This window comes from Hemiscyllium ocellatum, chromosome 10 (assembly GCF_020745735.1).
Source record: "Hemiscyllium ocellatum isolate sHemOce1 chromosome 10, sHemOce1.pat.X.cur, whole genome shotgun sequence".
In the NCBI taxonomy this organism is placed as follows: Eukaryota; Metazoa; Chordata; class Chondrichthyes; order Orectolobiformes; family Hemiscylliidae; genus Hemiscyllium; species Hemiscyllium ocellatum.
The window spans coordinates 8,007,942-8,031,122 of NC_083410.1; the positions used below are offsets into that span (position 1 = coordinate 8,007,942).

The 23,181-nt window shown below is 44.7% G+C and overlaps 1 protein-coding gene across 1 annotated transcript in view; it reads right to left on the reverse strand.

The window, feature by feature from the left end:
* Window positions 1-22,077, reverse strand: part of cd109 (CD109 molecule) — a 166,157-nt gene extending 144,080 nt beyond the window's left edge. The window contains exons 1-4 of the mRNA XM_060830700.1: window positions 21,703-22,077; window positions 15,439-15,599; window positions 5,707-5,735; window positions 4,019-4,243 (exon numbers count right to left, since the gene is read on the reverse strand). Coding sequence (XP_060686683.1) covers window positions 4,019-4,243; window positions 5,707-5,735; window positions 15,439-15,599; window positions 21,703-21,779 — 492 coding nt within the window. The 5' untranslated portion in view covers window positions 21,780-22,077. The remainder of the gene's footprint in view (window positions 1-4,018; window positions 4,244-5,706; window positions 5,736-15,438; window positions 15,600-21,702) is intronic.
* Between the last annotated feature and the right edge of the window lie 1,104 nt (window positions 22,078-23,181).

Below are 23,181 nucleotides of genomic sequence, written 5' to 3' on the forward strand. Positions count from 1 at the left end.
CAATTTTTCAGTAAATACTGGCAACTCATATGGTCAGTGGGGAAGTAAGTTGTGAAGAAGACTTATAGAGTCATAGAGATGTACAGCATGGAAACAGACCCTTCGGTCCAACCCGTCCATGCTCACCAGATATCCTTGAAGAGTTTTCAAATGATAAGTAAGTGGGTGATAATTTAACAGCTGGAATATAATGTAGAAAAACATGAATCTCTGCAATTTGGCAGGGAGAATTGGAAAGCAGAATGCTATTTAAATGAAAAAAGTTTGCAGAACTCTGAAATACAGAGGGTTCTGGGTGTCCAGGTATACAAATCACATAAAGTTAATAGAGCATATGATTAGAAAGACCGATGGAAGGTTTGCATTTATTGCAAGGGGAATGAATAGGTGAGTAGAGCAATACAGACAGAGAGAATTGTAAGGAAGTCTCTCTCCAGTTTTATGGGTGATACTGCATCTGGAAGATTTGGTACAGTTTTGATCTCCTCAAGTTAAAAAAAAGGACAGGGAAGCACTAGAAACAATCCAGCGAAGGTTCACTCAACTAACACATGCGGTGGCGGTGGGCTATGCTGGAAGAAAAGGTTGGACAGGTTAGACCGAGGTCTGTTGGAGTTTAGTAGAATGAGAGGTGATCTTATGAAAACATAGCAGGTCCTGAAGGTCTTGAAAGAAGCAGATTCCGCAAGGATGTTTCCCCCTTGTGGGAGACTTTAAAACAGCTTAAAAATGATGGATGTTTCATTTAAAGTGGAGCAGAGCAGAACTTTTCTTGATCAGAGGGTCATGCGTCTTTGAAACTCTCTTTCCGAGAGACCAGTTTGGGAAGAATCGTTGTACGTTGTTTGTTTTTAAAGCAGAGGTAAATAGATTTTTAATTAAAAAGGGAGTCAAAGAATATCAGGAATATCATAGAATCCCTGCAGTATGGAAGCAGGGCTATTCAGCCCATCAAGTCCACACTAACCCTCCGATCAGCATAGCACCCAGACTCTCCCTATAGCCCTGCATTTCCAATGGCTAACCCACCTAGCCTGCACATCACTGGACACATTGGGGATTTTAGCATGGCCAATCCACTTAACCTGCACAACCTTGGACTGTGGGAGAAAATCAGAGCGCCCAGAGGGAACCCACACAGATACAGGGAAAATGTACAAACTCCACACAGTTGGTTACCTGAGGCTGGAATTGAACCTGGGTCCCTGGCACTGTGAGGTAGCAGTGCTAACCACCCAGCTCAGTTGGGGAAGAGGAAGTGAGGCCACCATCAGATCAGCCATGAGTTTTCTCAGTGGTGGAGCAGACTTAAGGCACTGAGTGGCCAACTCTGGCTGCTAATTCATATAATCATCTGCTATACATAATTGGTATCTGTCTAGGGTCAGGGTCTCACTTGTATCAGTGTGAGAAAGGACAAAGGAATATATCCATTAATACATCTCTTACAACACTTTATGTATTATATTAGAAACTCAGTGACTGTCAAAGACAAGAAACTTGTGATAATATAGCACTGTACTGCAACAGCAGGTGTCTCAAAATGCTTTACCCCTAACAAAATACATCTGAAATGTAGTCCCCTGTTGATAACATGACAAATGCTTTCTAGGTGTAAAGTGCTCACAAACAGCATTGAGATGGAGTCAGACCTCATTTTGTGGTGGACCTCTGGACACTGGCCAACATGCTAAGATAACCCACTTCACTTCTGTAAAAAAATTCCACAGGTTGTTTAACACCCATACGGGTTTAGGTAAACGATCACGAGCTGAATGGCTTGGCAGGTTAGTTGTCAATGAGACCAAACAAACTGGTAAATAATCTCCTGTCAAGAATTAGGTTCCTGCTTCAGTTTCTAAAACAGTCTGAAATAATCCCAGAGCAGACAACAATTGAGACAAAGAGGCCCATTCAGTTTGAGGGATATACAACACTTTGCTCATTAACAGCCTCAAGTGGCATGCTGCTCCAAAACCTGCAAATTAAAGTCTTGATTTGATTAATTCCATTCAAAGCACCAGGTCAATCACATGAGATTTTAATGATAATGCTTTTCACTAACCTTGAATCATCAGGGCCGGTTCCTCGACTTTAAAACAAAGTGCATAAACATTAAGGCTAACAGGAAAGTGAGGACGTTTATCCAACAGCAACAGCCCACCCTTATCCAGCAAAACACATCAAGGCACATCATGGTGATACTCCCAGACAAGGTTTGATACCAAGTCACGGTATTAGAACAAGGCACAGAAAACCTTGGTCAAAAATGTCAGATTTCAGAAGTGGCTTAAAGACAGCTGGAAGTTTGGAGAGCAAGTGCCAAAGTTTACAGCCTAGATTTAACTGAAGGTGAACTTTTACAATTAAAACTTAGGGAACGTCCAAAGCTTGTCCAGAAAGTTACAAATAGAGCTTCTGAGGCAAGAAAACTAAAAGTTAAAGGAACAATAAAATTAGCTTGGTAACAAAATTGGCAACAAAAATAAGTATTGAATGTTTAATATGCAATTCTTCTTTGTTGCTGTTTTCAATTCCTCTATTCTTGTCTGTCACATGACAAGCTTTGGATTTGACTTTCCACCTTACACTTCAAAACTTAACTTAACTTGTTATTCCTCAGTTGGTTGTTTAACATCATAGAGTCATAGAGGTCTACAGCACAGAAAAAGGCCCTTCGGCCCATCATAGCCATACTAGTCAAAAGCAACCACAAAACTATTCTAATCCCATTTCCCACCACTTGGGCCATACACTTGTAATGCCTTGATATCTCATGTGCATACCTAAATACTTCTTAAACGTTATGTTCCTTACCTAAATCCCAGTGATTGATTCCTCCACCACTGTCCCTCTTTCTCTCTTTTTTCTCCCTACATTGTCGATGCTCCTCTAAATTTAAGCATTTAAATCATGCCCCCTGTCAGTACCCAAAGCCCCAAGGAAAACAGCATTCTTCATAACTGGAACTCTCCAGCCCAGTTAACATCCTGGTCAATCTCCTCTGTACCCTCTCCAGTGCATTCATATCCCACCTTTAATGTGGTACCCAGAACTATGCAAAATACTCTAACCATAATCAGTCATTTAGTAACAAAATCAGAAATTGCTGGAAAAGCTCAGCAGGTCTGGCAACATCTGTGCAGAGAAAGCAGAGTTAACATTTGGGGTCCAGTGACCCTTTTGTTCTGAAGGCGAAAGGCAAGAAACTCAACTCCTGACACCGCAAAGCCTAACATCTACAAAAGCTGAAAATGTGTTGCTGGAAAAGCGCAGCAGGTCAGGCAGCATCCAAGGAACAGGATGGATGCTGCCTGACCTGCTGTGCTTTTCCAGCAACACATTTTTCAGTTCTGATCTCCAGCATCTGCAGCCCTCACTTTCTCCTCTAACATCTACAAGACACAAGTCAGACATATGATGGAAAACTCCCTCCTTTTGTGGATGGGTGCAGTTTCAGCAACACTGAAGACGCTCAGTGCCAACCAGGACAAAGCATCCTGGTCAAATGGTACAGCACCCACAACATGATCATTCACTCCTACCGCTGCAGTGCACAGTGGTAGCAGTGTGGACCAGCTTCAAGATACACTGCAGGAACTTGCTAAGTCTTCTTTGGGCGTATCTTTCAAACCAACACCATCCCCCACCCTCACCACTCCCACCCCACCATCCCCATCCCTCACCAACTCCTACCACCTAGAAAGTCAAGGGTAGCAGATGCATAAGAACACCAAAGTCTGCAAGATCCCCCCTTGACTTTGAAATATATCACCATTCCTTCATTGTCATTGGGTCAAAATCTTGGAACTCTCTCCCTGACAATGCTGAAAGCGTATCTGCACCCAGGTGGTTCAAACAGTTTCTCAATGACAATCAAGGAGGTGCAATCAATGTTTTTTTTTTGTCAATGACTCACAAACCCCACGCAATGAATGAAAACTCTAAAGACTAATAGTTACAATGGAGCAAAGGATGTAACCTCTTCCACCCGTCAGTACTCTTAAGTGGGACTTACACGAATGATGATATTTATTTTGCCCATATACGGTTTCAGGTCAGGGTGGATAGAGATGGCTCGAATCTTCACTGACTGCCCTGGTTTGTACATAGCCTTGTCTGTCTGGATCAAGATGGAGACAGGTTCCTTCACAATCCTCACAGAGCTTGAGTTGGTAAACAGCAGTCTTTCCTCTGAGTAGCCTTGGACTACCAATTCATAGTAGTTTTCTGGCAATCCCTCCTAGGAGTTGAGAAAGACGACAAAAAATGTCACAGCAGAACAATTGCTCTTCTTGCAACAAATATTCAGAAATACACGTTGGGAAAGTTATCATGTGCAGTCTGTCATTTAACCTTCACTGTCTCTCACCTATCGCACATCTTCCATCTGTCTCTTGTCTATCCTGTTAATACCCTTCTCTTATAGACCTGGTTAAAACCGATAGATTTGGATCTTTAGCTTTTTCTATGGAATCCCTATAGAATGAAGGCAGGCCACTTGGTCCATTGAGTCTGCAGTGACCCTTCCCACCCAGACATACCTCCTCCCAATCCTGTAACCCTGCATTTCCCATGGCTAACCCATCTAGCCTAGACATCCCTGGACACTATTAGTAACCTAGCATGGCCAAATCACCTAATCTGCACAGCTTTGGATTGTGGGAGGAAATTCATACAGACACAGGGAGACGTGGGAGGCAATGACCTACTGGTATTATCGCTGGACTGTTAATCCAGAGATCCAGGTAATGTTCTGGGCATGAATTCTGCCTTGGCAAATGGCAGAATTTGAATCTAATAAAAATCTAGAATTAAGAATCTAGTAAATCGATTGCCGGGAAAAGCCCATCTGGTTCATTCATGTCCTTTAGGGAAGGAAATTGCCATCCTTACTTGGTCTGGCCTACATGTGACTCCAGACCCACAGTGATGTGGTTGACACTTAACGGCCCTCTGGGCAATTAGGGATGGGCAATTAATGCTGGCTGAGCCAGCACCGCCCTCACCCCATGAATGAATAAATGAGAAAAAAAACTTCACACTGACAGTCACCCAAGGGTGGAATCAAACCGAGGTCCCTGGGGGCTGTGAGGCAGCACTGAGCCACCCTCGAGCACTGACGTGAACCATTAACTCAGTTTCTCTCCACAGGCGTGCTAGACCTATGGAGCATTCCCAGTGCTTTCTGATTTTATTGCAGCTTTTCACATCTGCAACATTATATTTTCGTGTGGAGACACAGAGGGGCAGATGTCGCTGGATCCTGAGGCCAATTTTAATCCCTCCACTTGCAATTGGGCCTCTCAGTCTGCTGCATACAATTTTTCAATACTCACCATGGGAAAGAATAGTGCTTTGCCATGGAGTGAAAGAATCATGGAGATCTACATCACTGGAGACCCTTCGGCCCATTGCACCCATTCCAGTCAAAACAAAACACACATCACAACTTGGAAAATCAACCCCTATGGCATCCTCAATGTCGAATCATTCCACAAGTAAGAAAGTAAAGTTCAAAGAAAGTGGGGGAAAAGCTGTTCTTGCTTTTAATCCCCCACATTGTGTCCCTCAGTGTCCTACAGATTCACTGACTGTTCCTGAACACTGTTCATCTGTGATTGTAACCAGATTCGATACCCAGTGTCATCAAACCCTCTACTGAACCTACCTCAAACACCTTCATCGTTATATTTAAATACTTACTGTTGGGAGAACCAATTTTCCCATCGAACCTGAAAGACACAACACAGCAAGTAACTCCCATTAATCAGCTGTAATGAAAATGTCAGGAGGAATAAAATATCACATTGTTACATTCTTTCTGAATGGCCAAATGACCTCTCCTGAGAGCTGTGCTATGCCAACTTTGAAATTCCTCTCCTTGTTTTCGCAACCCCAATTGGCCTTTCTTTTACCCATATGTCTGTCACCTCTTCCAGCCCCACATCTCGGTCTGGTCTCAGAGCTTCTCTAACTCTGGTCTCTTGAATGTTACCAGTGTTAGTCACTCCAAGACTGGTGGCTGCTCCTTCTGTTGCCTGGGCAACAATCTCTGGAATTCCCTCTCAACAACACTTCCCCCTCCCCAACTCCTTTTCGCCACCAAAAACATGAACCAAAGCCTACAAGTTTGGCCAAGCTTTGGACTGGGCAATCCAAATTCTCCTCCTCTGCATGTGATTAGGTGTCTAACGTTCTTTGATGAGGCTCCCAAGAAACTCCTTGTGAAGTTCTACTTCATTAAAGGTGCTATATAAATGTGTGCATTGTTATACTGTCTTATACCACGGGAAATCTATTAAATCTGCAGCTGTGAAAAAAAAGTAAGGAAGTTGAACCAACCCCGTTCTTAGAGAATTCCACCTTAATTCCCAAGGTGCCAATTTCTCAGATGTTTTTGACAAGTTCATCAAATCAAGAAAATTAATTCATTAATGCAGAAGGAGTTTTAAAATAATAGTGTTCCTAATCCAGGTGGTAGACAGTTAAAAATAGCAGCGAGATCTACCTGTGCATGCGCAGATGCACATCCAATCCAACCTGAACAGAAACGTATTCAGCATTTCTGTTGATCAGACTCTGGGGCTTTTATCCTGCTCAAAATGGCCAGTGACATCTTCATTTCCTCTCTGATCACATCAGGTGATAACAGGATGGAATCACAAGAAGTGAGGTTGAAATAATTCCCCAGAGGCTGGTATCCCATCACCAAATCACCCTTTATTTACACATGGAGAGTCCTTGACACTGACCCAGCTCCCTCAGAGCCAGCTCTCAGAGTGAGCAGAACCTTTGACACACCTATTTCTGTTTTCTTTCTTCATTTTATTTTTCCTTTCTCCACCCACATTCCCACCTAACTGCAGTGGTGCTTATTTTCTCCCAGCACCCATGTCGTGTGTGTGCACATGTCGGACACAGTGAAAAATAACGAGTGTGTACATCTTTATTTATATTCTGGATCACTGATGCTGGAAGAGCACAGCAGTTCAGGCAGCATCCAAAGTGCAGCGAAATCGACGTTTCGGGCAAAAGCCCTTCATCAGGAATAAAGACAGAGAGCCTGAAGCGTGGAGAGATAAGCTTGGGGAGGTTGGGGGTGGAGAGAGTAGCATAGAGTACAATGGGTGAGTGGGGGAGGAGATGAAGGTGATAGGTCTCCGAGACACCCGCACTAATCAACCACACCGCCCCGTGGCCCAACATTTCAACTCCCCCTCCCACTCTGCCGAGGACATGGAGGTCCTGGGCCTCCTTCTTCACCGTTCCCTCACCACCAGACGCTTGGAAGAAGAACGCCTCATCTTCCGCCTCGGAACACATCAACCCCAGGGCATCAATGTGGACTTCAACAGTTTCCACATTTCCTCTTCCCCCACCTCATCCTAGTTTCAAACTTCCAGCTCAGCACTGTCCCCATGACTTGTCCGGACTTGTCCGACCTGCCTATCTTCTTTTCCACCTATCCACTCCACCCTCTCCTCCCTGACCTATCACCTTCATCCCCTCCCCCACTCACCCATTGTACTCTATGCTACTCTCTCCACCCCCAACCTCCCCAAGCTTATCTCTCCACGCTTCAGGCTCACTTCCTTTATTCCTGATGAAGGGCTTTTGCCCATAACATCGATTTCACTGCACCTTGGATGCTGCCTGAACTGCTGTGCTCTTCCAGCACCACTGATCCAGAATTGGTTTCCAGCATCTGCAGTCATTGTTTTTACCATCTTTATTTATATCCCACCACCAGGAAGAAAGGAAACACTCGAGTGGCCAGTGACAAGCAGTGCCCTTCACATCAAAGGGCAATGCTGTGTGATCAAAAAAAAGGGAAGGGAAGGGGAGGGAGGGATTAAATCAAAATAGTGTTGGAGGGGGAAATAAAGCACTCCCCTCCCTGAGGTGCCCACCTTTCCCTGAACAGCTCGAAGGAGTTGGTGGACACCACGGGCTCCCTCTCCAGGGACACTTGGGCTTGAACGTGGCCACAGAAGAGGGGCAGGCAATCAGCCCTAACGACCCTCACTGCAGCCTGCTGCCTGGACTTATTTATGGCCGGTTTGGCCAGGCCCAGGAGCAGGTCCACGTGGAGGTCCTCCAAACTAAACACTCCTATTTCTTCTTTTTCCAGCTCTCAGAGTAAGCAGGATGTCTGACACTCCTGTTTATTTTATTTTTTCCTTTTCTTTTCCTTTTTTCTTTATTTTTAAAAAGCCCCCACACTACCGCCTAACTGCGGTAGTGTTTGTTTTTCCCCAGCACCCATATTGTGTGTGTGCAGGTGTGAGACACAGTGAGAGACACAAGGTACACGAATCTTTATTCAGTTTCCACCAGCAGGAAGAAAGGAAGTACCCGAGTGGCCAGTGACAAGCAGTGCCCTGCACATCAAAGGGCAATGCTGTGTGATCAAAACAGTGAAGGGGAGGGCAGGGATTAAATCAAAATAGAGTTGGAGGGGGAAATAATGCACTCCACTCCCTGCAGCGCCCACCTCTCCCTGAACAACTCTAGGGTGTTGGTGGACACCACATGCTCCTTCTCCAGAGACACCCGGGCTCTAACGTAACCACGGAAGAGGGGCAGGCAGTTGGCCCTAACGACCCCCTCCACGGCCCGCTGCCTGGACCTGTTTATGGCCAGGCCCAGGAGCAGACCCACGAGGAGGTCCTCCGAACTAAACACTCCTATTTCTATCTGTCAGCCAGGGCTTCCTGATTGGACCAGGTTAACAGCCCCAATCAGGGAACTCATATCCTCCAAGGTCCTGTGGCTGACAATCGCTACTGAGGTTTTACCCAGCAGAAACTTTGCCAATCTTCAAGACTGGAGAATGTGGACAGGCTGAGATAAGTTAGGCTTGCAATTTCTCCTGAAGGTACCCTGCATGTGCTGAATGGAGTTAGGTTTGGGGCTGCTGTTTGCTCTTCTGTATGATGTTGTTAGTTTGAAGCAAGGCTGAATTAAATTGTCAGACAATGTTGCACTGCAATAATGCATTTCTGCCCACATGCATTTTTTGCTCAAATTAGCGTTGGTGTCCCCCATAAATGCAGGCACACTTAGAAAATAGGCTTGGGAAAGCAAAGAGTGACACTGTTTTGTGAATGAATAGATTCAGAGGGAACAAGACTTGAGCATCGATTATAACAAAGCGTTGACAAAAGTGTTTTGCTGGGTGACATGGTGGCACAGTGATTAGCACTGCTGCCTCACAGCACCAGGGACCCAGGTTCAATTCCCGCCTCAGGCAATTATCTGTGTGGAGTTTGTACATTCTCCCTGTGTCTCTGTGGGGGTTTTCTGTAGGTGCTCCGATTTCCTCCCACAACCCAAAGATGTGCAGGTTAGGTGAATTGCCTATGCTAAATTGCCCACACTGTTAAGTGCAGGGGTATGGGTCTGGTTGGGTTGCTCTTCGGAGGGTCGGTGTGGACTTGTTGGGCTGAAGGGCCTGTTTCCACACTGTAAGTAAGCTAATCTAAAAAAAAGGTTATGCTGGACCTGAAATATCAATTCTGTTTTCTTCTCCGCATATGCTGCCAGATCTGCTAAGTTTCTCTCGCATTTGTGTCAGATTTGCAGCATCCATGGTGTTTTGCTTTTATTCAAGTGTTGACAAGGACTTGAGAAAGTTGATGAAGAAGAGAACGTTCAGGGTTTTGAAAGAAGGGGACAGAGAGTTTCCTAGAAACAATGGCCACAGTCCCAGGAAATCAGAACCAGACAAAACAATGACCACTTGAACAATGAGTTTAACAAGGCTCGAAGGTGTAGTGGTAATGTCACTAGATTAGTAATGCAGCAGGGTAAAGAGTTCAAGTCCCAACATGGCTGCATCTAGAATTTAAAAATGATGAATTTATCTTGAATTAAAATTTATGTTCTGTATTGGTAACTACCAATTCTTATAAAAATCCATGCTATTTTGCTTTTATTCAAGTGTTGATAACAACTTGAGAAAGTTGATGAAGAAGAGAAGGGATTTACCAATACCCTTTAGGGAAGGAAATCTGCCATTCTTACCTAGTCTGGTTGACTGTGACTCCAGACCCACAACGTAGTTAACTTTTTACTACTCTCTGGGCAATTAGGGACTGGCAATAAATGCTGTTGGATATATACAGGAGATTCAGCAAGTCGCCTCATTCTGGGGACTGGCTCTGAGCTGGCTGGTCAGAGCTCATGTACTGTGCACAGATAAATAAACAGTGACATGGGGATGGGATATTGGCCTCTGCACAGTTATTGCATATCTGCTTTACAAGTGTTTAGATGGAAATTAATGCTTTGATTCAAAAGAGGAAATTGGGGTTCTCAGCAACAGCTCTGACAATGTGAAAAAAATTAATGAACATGTGATAAAACACCCGACTAATGCACCTGGTTATCAATGCAAGTTAGGACATGTTTACAGCACAACGTTTTGGAGTTAAACCTACTGCATGACCAAGCCAGCTCATTCCATGGTATGGTAGAGAAGCAGGAGGCTGGAAGAACACAGCAAGCTAAGCAGCACCAGGAGGTGGGCAAGTCAATGTTTCGGTGTTACCCATCTCCAGTGCATTGTATGAGCTGTTGCTAATGGTGAAAGTTGTTGCCACATTCCCTTTAAGTGTAGGAGGCTCCAGGACATTTTTGATTTAGTGTTGGTGTGGATGACTCGGTGTTGGACTGGGGTGGACTAAGTTAAAACTTACAAAAGACCAGGTTATAGTCCAGCAAGTTTATTTGGAAGCACTAGCTTTCAGAGTGTTTTTTAAACCTGTTGGACTAGATCATAGTGTTATGTGATTTTTAACTTTATTTAATGTGGGAGAGGGAACTCACTCCCTCATCTAACCAGATTAATCTCTTATGGTTAATGAGATTTAGTTTGTTACATGTCAACAACAGGTTACATTGACATGGGAAACATAGTTACAGAAACTTTGAGGAGGACAAAATGTTCTGTCTCACTCCTTCCAGATCCTACGCTGTTCTGCCCACAAGTCCAAACGATATTTTTACAATGAGGGGTGCTTATGGTACTCTTTAGTATTAGCCTTTCCAGTGCCCACATACAACAACTTCCATCTAAACTGTGGATCACTGAGCAATGTCATCACTTCATTCGTTAAAGGTTGTGAGCTCAAGTTAACTCTGGGGTATTTTTACGTGAAATTGATGATGACTCTTCAATATTAGAACATAGAACAATACAGCATTGTACAGGCCCTTCGACCCTCAATGTTGTGCTGGCCTTTTATCCTACTCTAAGATCAGACTAACCTGCCAACCCTTCATTGTACTAACTTCCTTGTGCCTATCCAAGAGTCGCTTAAATGTCCCTGATGTGTCTGACTCTACTACCACTGCTGGCAGTGCATTCCAAGTACCCCCCACTCTCTGTGTAAAAAACGTGACCTCTGAACCTTCTCCTAAACCTTTCTTCAATCACCTTTAAATTATGCCCCCTTGTGATAGCCATTTCCACCAACTGAAAGAGTCTCTGTCAATCCACTCTATCTATGCCTCTCAACATCTTGTACACCTCTACCAAGTCACCTCTCATCCTTCTTTGCTCCAATAAGAAAAGCCCTAGTTCCCTCAACCTTTCTTCATAAGACATGCCCTCCAGTCCAGGCAACATCCTGGTAAATCTCCTCTGCACTCTCCCTAAACACAATTTTCCAAGTGTGCTCTAACAAGGGCTCTATAGATGATGACTCTTCAGTATTAGAACATAGAACAATACAACATTGTACAGGCCCTTTGACCCTCAATGTTGTGCCGGCTTTTTATCATACTCTAAGATCAGACTAACCTGCCAACCCTTCATTGTACTAACTTCCTTGTGCCTATCCAAGAGTCGCTTAAATGTCCCTGATGTGTCTGACTCTACTACCACTGCTGGCAGTGCATTCCAAGTACCCCCCACTCTCTGTGTAAAAAACGTGACCTCTGAACCTTCTCCTAAACCTTTCTTCAATCACCTTTAAATTATGCCCCCTTGTGATAGCCATTTCCACCAACTGAAAGAGTCTCTGTCAATCCACTCTATCTATGCCTCTCAACATCTTGTACACCTCTACCAAGTCACCTCTCATCCTTCTTTGCTCCAATAAGAAAAGCCCTAGTTCCCTCAACCTTTCTTCATAAGACATGCCCTCCAGTCCAGGCAACATCCTGGTAAATCTCCTCTGCACTCTCCCTAAACACAATTTTCCAAGTGTGCTCTAACAAGGGCTCTATAGATGATGACTCTTCAGTATTAGAACATAGAACAATACAACATTGTACAGGCCCTTTGACCCTCAATGTTGTGCCGGCTTTTTATCATACTCTAAGATCAGACTAACCTGCCAACCCTTCGTTGTACTAACTTCCTTGTGCGGCACTTAAACTCAATCCCGCCGCCAATGAAAGCCAAATATTGAGTTGAGAACATCACTACACCTTGGATAAGGTGTTCCAAAGCACTTCACAATCAGTCACCGATTAACAATTGAGAAAACAAGGCAACCAACATGATATTTACAAGATAACATTTATTTGTTGAGAAATAAGTAACGTTCAGAACTCAGTTTTGAAGAAAGATCACCGGACCTGAAATGTTAACTCTGATTTCTCTTCACATTTGCTGTCAGACCTGCTGAGCTTTTCCAGCAACTGTTAATGTTCAGAACTCTCCTGCCTTTCACCAAGATATCGAGGCTAGGAATCTTTCACATTTAGTCTGGTGGTATTAGCACTGGGCTATTAAACCAGTAAGCCAGATAACGTGCCGGGGACCATGGATTCAAATCCCACAGTGGTAAATGTGGAATTAAAATTCATTAATTTACAAGAAAAATTAAGAGCCCAGTGATAATGAATTAGTTGTTGACCTACATGAGACTACAGACAATATGGAGAAAGTGAGGATTACAGATGCTGGAAATCAGAGTTGAGAGTGTGTTGCTGGAAAAGCACAGCAGGTCAGGCAGCATCCAAGGAGCATGGGAATCGGTGTTTCGGGCATAGGCCCTTCATCAGGAAAGGTGGCTGACTAATAACTGCCCTTTGGGTGATTAGGGATGGATAATAAATGCTGGGCTAGCCAACAATGTTCACACCCTGTGAATAAATTGAAAATAGCCTTGGGATGTAAGGAGAAGAAAGTGAGGTCTGCAGATGCTGGAGATCAGAGCTGAAAATGTGTTGTTGGAAAAGCGCAGCAGGTCAGGCAGCATCCAAGGAACAGGAGGTTCAACGTTTCGGGCATAAGCCCTTCCTGAAGAACAGCGCTTTTCCAGCAACACATTTTCAGCTTGGGATGTAAGGACACTCATAATGCTGTTAAGAAGAGGGTTCAGAGATCAGAGACCAGTGACATTCATATACTGAAAGGAAGGGATAAAGAGGCATGGAAGGAAGTTTGTGTGAAACATAAATTATAGCATTGTGCAGATGGGTCAAATAGCCTGATTTCTTCCTGTACATACATCATGTTGTGGGTTACTGCTAAAGTGTGCAGGAGGATTCATCACACTCATGCCCCTCAGATAGTGGAAAGCCTGGAATTAAGAGTGTAATGATGATTACTGTGAATTGTCAGGAAAACCCCATCTGAATCCTTTAGGGAAGTAAATCTGCCCTCCTCACCTCCTCTGGCCTGTTTGTGATGCCACACCCACAGCAATATGTTTGGCTCTTTACTGCCCTCTGGGATTTGGGGATGGGCAATAAATACTGGCCCAGACCGTGACACCGACATTCAGTAAATAAATATAAAAACAAATTGCCTCAGAGTGCTGGCAAGGCTTTGGATTGAACTCCCAGCTGAAAGCAGCTGTGGTAGTGCAGCACTCCATCAGTACCACACTAAAATGGCAGCCTGGATTACGTTTTCCCCTGGTGGGAGATTCTAAACCCCAAGGATATAATTCTGGAGTAAGGGGAAGGATGGGAGAGTGGGAGATAAAGGGATAAGAGGGAGATGAGGAGAGAAGGATGGGGTGAGGGGTAGGAGGAGAAGGGGAAGGGGGTGGATGGGGCAAGGGGTAAGAGGATGAGGGGAGGAGGAGAAGGAGGTGTGGATTAAGGAAGAGCACAGGGGGTGGGGGAACAACTCCAAAGACACAATCCTAAAAGAGAAGCCTTGAATTTAGATAGCTCCTTTCACAACTTCAGAACATCCCCAAACATTTTGAAGACAATCAGGTTTACTTTTTGATGATGTAGGCAAAGTGACAAATTATTTGTATGCAGCAGGATCCCACAAATAGCACTGAGGTAATGGTCTGATAATCTAATTCAGTCATGAAGGATATGTATCAGCCAGGATACCAGGGAAATGGCCCCCTACCATTCTCCAAACCAGTGTCACAAAATTGTTTTACATCCAACCTCAGGGTGATTCTTGGTGTGATGTTACATTTGGGTGAAGGAACGTCCAGAGAGCTAGCCTAATTTTGTGGGTCTACAGCCCTGGATTCTCTGTCTCTGAGAGGCAAGACTCCTACTCCCTGAGTTTTATCATTTTAACGAATTGTAAATTTATGCTGCACCTTTCCTGGAACCTTTATGCCCCCCCCCACTCCCGCTGTTTCCTCAGCCTCATGTCAGGATAGGTAGAGCGAGCTGCTAGCAAAGTATACATTATTAGAACATAGAACATAGAAAAATACAGTGCAGTACAGGCCCTTCGGCCCTCGATGTTGCGCCGATCCAAGCCCACCTAACCTACACTAGCCCACTTTCCTCCATATGCCTGTCCAATGCCCTTTTAAATACCCATAAAGAGGGAGAGTCCACCACTGTTACTGGCAGGGCATATTCTCGGTAGCATTATTAGGAGTGTAGCTTACAAGAGCAGAAAGGTTACGATAATATTTTATAAGTCACTGGTTAGACCTCAGCTAGAATATTTATACAGTTCTGGATGCCTCATTATAGGAAGGATGTGAAAGCACTGGGGGAGAGTGCAAAGTGGAATTGTTCCAGGGATGAGACAATTCAGTGATGAGGAAAGATTGGAGAAGTTGGGATAGTTCCCCTTGGTTTGGCGATGGCTAAGGGGAGACTCAACAGCAGTTTTCGAAATCACGAGTGGCCTGGATAGAGCAGTTAGAGGGAAACTGTTCCTGCTTGTAGAAACAGAAAGCATAGTTTTAAAGTGTTTTGCAAAATCAGCAAATGGGAATTAAGGAAAAAAAAACCCTCAGCGCACGCAGCAAGTAGTTAGGCTGCGCTGCCTGAATATATGGTGGAGGCAGGTTTAACTGAGGCATTGGAAAGGACATCAGATGGTGACTGAGATAGGAACAATGTGAACAATGTGCAGGGTTATGGAGAAAAGGCTGGAGATTGGCAATTAAAGTTAAAATGCTCAGAGTGTCAGAGTAATAAAAATGGGCGTAATGACCTCCCCATCTGCAGCATAACAATTCTGAGGTTGTTCTGTTATCTTACCTTGGGCGAAGGTGCCTTCAGCCCTGCTCAGATTCTGTTTGCTCATGCTGATTTGAACTGTTACTCTGAGAGGGAGTTGACTGTCCAGGAATGGACACACTGTGAACGTCATGTTATCTCCGTGGTAGACAGTCTTCGGTGCTGTAATAATGTAGGTCGGTCTTCATTGGATAAAAAAGGAACAGGTTACCCAATTAATTGCATTCCTTTGGTTAATTTCCCCTGTTATGCTCATCCACCACAAGATATAGGCCTAAGTCAGAACCAAGGTGTTCCAAGTGGTTAAGGTTTTTGATTGAAGTCAAAGAGTATCAGGTGTTGGCAGAAAAGTTCGGTTGAGGCGCCAGTCAGATCACGTGGAATAGCAGAGCAGGCTTGAGGGGTTTCAGGCCAGAAATTGGTCGATCAATCACCCCTCAAGCCTGCCCCACCACCATTCTATAAGATCATGGCGGATCTCCTCCAGTCCTCAACTTCTCTTCCATGCCCTCAACTCCGCACTCTTTCAAATATCTACCTACCTCCTCTTTAAATAGTTCCAGTGATCTAACCTCCACCACTCTAGAGGGTGGAGAATTCGAGATGCTCACTGTCCTCTGAGGGACAAAGTTCCTTAGTACCTCAGTTTGGATTGGGTTTTCCCTTATACTTCAACAACATGGAATACGTGGGAATCTGGGACTCTCTATACTACTGCTGGTTGGGGGGGGGCGGGGAGTCAATGGAAATTTTCCAAACTGTTATTCAGGCAACTGCACTGGGTAATGAAGGATACAAAACAATGTGGAGGGCAATGGATGGAGTTAGGATATCAATCACTGTGAACTAACGAAATGATTGAAGAAATAACTTCATCTGCGAGTCGGGTCAGTGATTGTGTGTGAGCAGCTCATGCTAAGCCCGTGACCATTTTTTGTCAGAACTTGATCTTCCACACAGTCCATCAAGATTTGATTTGATTTGATTGATTGATTGTCATGTGTACCTACATACAGTGAGAAGTTTTGTTTTAGAGCAGTACAGGCAGATCATAGGGGGGAAAACATTCGGTCAGAAAAAGGCATGGGACGTGTATTAAGCAAAAGTTAGAAAGTCCATTCCTTCATCTAATAATGGCTGGGAAGAAGCTGTCCTTGAACCTGGTGTGTGTGTGTGTGTGTGTGTGTGTGTGTGTGTTCAAGCTCTTGTATCTTCTGCCTGATGGAAGAGGCTGTAGGAGCTCATCGCAGGAATGGGATGGGTCTTTGATGATGTTGGGAGCCTCTCTGCTGCAATCAGACATATAAATGGATGGAAGGTTGGCTTCAATGATGGTCTGGGCTATGCACACCAGCTCCTGGAGTTGCTTACCGTCCTCGGCAGAGCCGTTGGCGTACCAGTACATGAGGTACCCAGAAGGTATGCTTTCTGTGGTGGACCTGCGAAGGTTAGTGAGGGTCCGTATGGAGACGCTGGAGCCTCCTAAAGAAGAAGAGGCATTATTGTGCTCTTTTGACCATCACATCTACGTGCGAGGTCCAGGACAGGTTGTCACAGGATGATGGTGTAGGGCAGGAACCCTGGCAGACTTTGTTTCGTTGTCCCTTGTATTTAGTCCAGCCATTGCTGAGATCAGCCATTTCAGTATTCATCAGTGTCAGAGACTTCTCTGGATGACTCAGTGTATTCTCAACCTAGCCACCTCATTCAGCTTAGAACCAAACCTCTCAGGGATGGGAAGGTGGTGGGGGGTGGGGGGGGGTGGGGGGGTGGTGGCGGGGGCGCAGACTGAGTGAGCTGAAAAGGAGTGGGAAAAGGCTGATGTTGAGTCTAAATGCTAGCAGGTACCACTTGGGCTGAATGGCCCATTTGTATTACAAGCAAACAGAATGCTGGAGCAACTCAGCAGGTCTGGCAGCACCAGTGCAGAGAAAAAAACTAATGTTTTGAGTCCACGATGACTTCTTCGATTTGGAGAAGATTCGTCTGAATCGTCACCAACTCAAAGCATTAACTCTGTTTCTCTCTCTCTACAAATGCTGCCAAATGTGCTGAGTTTCTCCAACGTGAGCCCAGTGTGGGGAGGAGGGGAGAATGAACCCAATGTGGGAGGAGAGGGGAGAGTGAGCCCATTGCGGGGGAGGAGGAGGGGAGAATGATCCCAGTGTGGGTGGAGGGGAGAGTGAGCCCAGTGCAGGGGAGGAGGAGGGGAGAATGAGCCCAGTGTGGGTGGAGGGGAGAATGAGCCCAGTGTGGGTGGAGGGGAGAGTGAGCCCAGTGTGGGGCGAGGGGGAGGGGAGAGTGAGCCCAGTGTGGGGGGAGGAGGAGGGGGAGGGGAGAGTGAGCCCAGTGTAGGGGGAGGGGGAGGGAGAGTGAGCCCAGTGTGGGGGGAGGGGGACGGGAAAATGAGCCCAGTGGGGGGGAGCGGGAGGGAGACTGAGCCCATTGTCGTGGAGATTGAGCCATCATAGGGAGTGTAAGCTCTTGTGTGAAGGCCCAGAGTGGAGCACACATAGGATCATAGCCAAAGGAGGACTCTAATTCTTCTTTTTCAACTTTATACCAAGAAAAACTGTAACACTTAACTTTGAATTTCTTTATTTTTCTACTTTGTACCTAAGATGACGGTGGTAATGGTAACTTTGTAAACCTTTTGCTGTACTCCTGTATCCCCATACTTGAAAACACGTAACAATAAGCTTAATTTTAATTCCAATTTTAAAATCCCATTCAGACCCCAACTGAGCTGCTTCAGTGGCCAATTAAAGATTCTCCCTTGCATTTTAACTTGCAGTTTTTGTAACCCTCCAGTTTGGGTCTGGGTTCGGGTGGTTTGTGCGGTGCGTGGGTTCTGTTTTTTGGTCAATCTTTGGACCACAGAGAGGTCCCTTGGCATCAATGGCCAGTCCTGCAGCAACAACACCACCTGGCTTCAGAGACCACCCATCAACGCCTTCCTGGAGCCTGTCTGCCTTTTCCCAATGGGTAAAAAGTGAGGTCTGCAGGCGCTGGAGATCAGAGCTGAAAATGTGTTGCTGGTTAAAGCACAGCAGGTTAGGCAGCATCCAAGGAACAGGATGCTGTTCCTTGGATGCTGCCTAACCTGCTGTGCTTTAACCAGCAACACATTTTCAGCTACCTTTTCCCAATAACTCCCACTCAGATTCAATATTCCAGGTCGAAAGCTTTGACGTCATTCAAGTGCAGTCCCAGTAATGGCCACGACTCCCGGTGGCACTGCTGAGCTGGTGGCAACCGAGGGATTGGACCCTGATCATAACAGGGCAGCACACAACTTTCATCCCTGGAAATGGAGTTCCATTTCCTCCATAAAATCCAATTTCTTGACTCCGGTTCTCTCTCGATAGACTCTGCCTGACCTGCTGACTTTTTCCTGCTCTTCCCACACTCAACAGAGACACAAACAATACTATTGACTGCACCACAGGGCATGAGAGATGATCTCAATTTTCTTGAGTTAGGAGGATTGGAAGAAATGGTAATATCATCAGAGGGTAGAGGGATTCAAGTGGGTTGATTTTCACTGAGTTAACAAGTTGGTTAAACTGCAACGTGTCATTGTCCTCTGGTCCCCATCCTCACCTCCCCCTGAGCAACACTACCACCAGCATAAACATCAGCAATACAAGTCAGATCCGATCACCAAATGTTCAACGTAACCACTAATAGAATCATAAAATCAGAGATGTACAGCATGGAAACAGACCCTTCAGTCCAAGACGTCCATGCCGACCAGATATCCCAATCCAATCTAGTCCCACCTGCCCTCTAAACCCTTCCTCTTCATATGTCCATCCAGATGTCTTTCAAATGTTGTAATTGTACCAGCGTCCACCACTTCCTCTGGCAGCTCATTCCATAAAGCACCAACCTTTACATGAAAAAGTTGCTCCTATATCTTTCCCTTCTCACCCTTAACCTATGCCCTCTAGTTTTGGACTCCCCTACCCCAGGGAAAAGACCTTGTCTATTTGTCCTATCCACGCCCCTCATGATTTTATAAACCTCTACAAGGTCACCCCTGAGCCTCCGACGCTCCAGGGAAAACAGCCCCAACCTATTCAACCTCTCCCTGTAGCTCAGATCCTCCAACCCTGGCAACATCCTTGTAAATCTTTTCTAACCGTTTCAAGTTTCACAACATCCTTCTGAACGGAAGGAGACCAGAATTGCACGTCAGGCAAAAAAAAAATCGAAGAACTGTGGATGTTGGAAATCAGGAACAAAAACAGAAATTGCTGGAAAAACCCAGCAGGCCTGGCAGCACCTGTGGAGAGAAAGCAGAGTTAATGCTCCAGGTCCAGTGACCCTTCTTCAGAATGGCTCTGCAATTTCCAACAATTTCTGTTGCTGCCAGCCAATGGCTTCCTTTTAATATGCAAATTAGGAATTTAGAACACAAGAACATCAGAACTAGGAGGAGGAGTAGGCCATTCAGCCCCTCGAGCTTGCTCCACCATTTAATACAATCATTGCTGATCTCATCTCAGCCTTAAATCCACTTCCCTGTCCGCTCTCCAGAACCCTTCAAACTGACAGTGAAAAATCTATCTCCTCCTTAAATTCACTCAATGTCCCAGCAGCCACCACACTCTGGGGGAGTGAATTCCACAGCTTCATGACCCTTGGAGAGAAGTAATTCCTCTGTGTCTCTGTTTTAAACCCACTACTAATGTTTGGGGTCATGCAGAGAGGGGGCAAGTTCAAAGGAGATGTGAGGGACACATTTTTTCACAGAAAGTGGTACGAGTCTGAAACATGCTGCAAGGATGATAATGGAGGCAGTTATGGTAGGGACTTCTAGATATATGGGTGGCACGGTGGCACAGTGGTTAGCACTGCTGCCTCACAGCGCCTGTAGACCCGGGTTCAATTCCCGACTCAGGCGACTGACTGTGTGGAGTTTGCACGTTCTCCCCGTGTCTGCGTGCGGGTGCTCCGGTTTCCTCCCACCGTCACAAAGATGTGCGTGTCAGGTGAATTGGCCATGCTAAATTGCCCGTAGTGTTAGGTAAGGGGTAAATGTAGGGGTATGGGTGGGTTGCGCTTCAGTGGGTCGGTGTGGACTTGTTGGCCCGAAGGGCCTGTTTCCACACTGTAAGTCTAATCTAATCTAAAAAAAATAAACTGATGATTATGTAAGGAATGGAGGTATATGGACAAACAGCAGGCAGAAAGGATTAATTTAATTTTGAATTATGTTCAACATAACAACATAGGCTGAAGGGTGTGTTCCTGTGCTGTACAGTCCAATGGTCTATGCTCTAACCCTTATCCTAAATGTATGGTATCTCATTCTAGATTGCCTCACTTGAGGAAACTGACTAAGCTCCCAAGATGTAAATAGGAATATTCACATTGATACATTATACCATTAAAAATGGAGTAAGGTTCCAGAAGATTGAGCCAATGATTGAAAAAGACTGAAACATATCCATTTCCACACAGACTGCAGCAAGAGACTCCAAGGTTACCGGGAGTAGACAGGAATATGGTGTTCAGGTCACTATTGGTTCAGCCAAGATCTTAAGGAATGGTACAGCAGGCTTGATCGGCCAAATGGCTTATTACTGCTCCTGATTCCCATGTTCCTGTGACACTGATCTATTGGCTGTACCTGTAGCATGCACAGACATAGGGAATCCTTATTCTGGGGGACAGCAGATCTCAGGTTGTCTCTCTCCCTCTCTATGAATGTACACATAACAGTTTGACTGTTTCAGAGTTTGTTAAATTTTTGCTAATGTCCCATTAGTCACACTATATGCCTCCATCTCCCCCACAAGTGCTGAGACAAGTGAACAGGAGATATAGTTTGAAAATACATGAAAAAAACATTACTTTCTAAACTTGGGAAAAAATATGAGCACCGTTTCTCTGTTATATATAGTTACATACCAAGCAGATTTAACCAATATTTGAATTATTTTCTGAAATCTGATATTGCACTTTGAAAGAACTAAGTTGTTCATACAGAGCGGTTTCAACATAATTAGGTTGCAGGATAAAAATGCCAAATGATCATTCCATCTCTGATGTTTTTGGGATAAGTAGGAGTTGTTTATCAACCTCAAAAGCAATTCTCAATCTGAAACCAACAGTACAGAACTCTAAAAACTGTTGTAAAAGAATTTGCAAACAGATCTTGTGTGCGTTCTCTGCTCGACTGAATGACAAAGTAGAATTACTTTTAAACAGAAAAGTTCACCTTTAAAAAGCAGCAATACTTTATTGCAAACTGTACCAGTTTCAGGTGGAACTTACCTGTAGGCATTGCAGACGGTGAGGAGACTGAGGAGAAGGTGGATGGAGACTGAGAGAGTCTGGGTGAGTGCTGTCATGGTGCAGGTCTCAGGGTTACGATTATTTGCGGGGTAGTCCGTCGTGCTCTCTCTCTATGCCTCTAAATATCTAACTCGATAACTCAAGCTCTCTCTCTGTCTCTCTTTCTCTGGCACACCCTCTATGATACTCCCTCTCTCTCTCTCTTCCTATGGCTCAGTTATGCTCCCCTGGCACAGCCTCTTTCTCTACCCTAATGCACTGCCTCTGACTCTCTCTCAGCTTACTCTCCAGAAAGGACTACATTATTGAGACAGGTGAAGTCTTGAGGTACTTTATCTTTTGCACCGAACACAAAGAAACAGACTATGTTTAGCTGTTCTCACCTGCATATGAATGCAGACCCACCTCAGTTATTCATAACCCTGCTCTTGGCAATAAATACTGGTTTACTAACAAAGCCAACAATGTGCCAACATATTTCAAAAAATGTGCTGCAACACCCAAATTGAGTAATCTGAGTTCGAAATACCAAAACCAGTTTACCTTCCCGAAAATACACTAGTAACTTGAGTGAATGAAATAAGTTTTTACAACAAATGTGCCTCTTTCACTAACTGTAACTGGCTTTTACATCTTGGTTTGTTAATTAGTTGAATTCAAATTTCATAAGATATGCCACAGAGAGCCTGTGTCATCAAGTTAGTTATTAAGGGACTGTAACAGACAGAGAATGATGGGACTGTGGAATTCATTGCCATGGAGCGCAGTAGAGGCTGGGAAATTAAGTGTCTTCAAGGCAGAGATTGATAAATTCTTAATTTCGTAAGGAATTAAAGACTATGGGGAGAGTGTGGGTAAGCGGCTTTAAAATGCCCATCGGCCATGATTGAATGGTGGAGTGGGCTCGATGGACTGAATGGCCTTCCTTCCACTCCAATGTCTTATGGTCTTATGATCTCAACAGAGAGAGTATGTGTTACTGGTTCCAACACAAAATTTGGTTTGTTAATTAGTTGAATTCAAACTTCATATGCCACAGAGAAAGAGAGAGAGAGAGAGAGAGAGCCTATGTCAGCAAGTTAGTTATTAAGGGACGACAACAAAGTGAGGGTGGGTTACACATTCCACTACAAAATGAATTTTAAACTGGGAATTACATATTCAGGGGTATGTAACTTTTCAAAATGACATGCAGGAATAAAAGGATAGTATGGTAGCTTGGTAAAAGATGGAATAAGTATAATGCAAAGAATTGATTGAGGATCAGAAGATATAAGATCCATATGGGTGGAGGTAAAACATAAAAACATAAAAAGGAGAAGACACTGGAAGGTGTAGTCTACAATCCCTTTGTGGTAACCATGGGAGCTGGATTGCTGGTTTGTGATGCAGACTGATGCCAACAGTGTGGGTTCAATTCCTCCACTGGCTGAGGGCATGATTTCAGAATGACGGGCT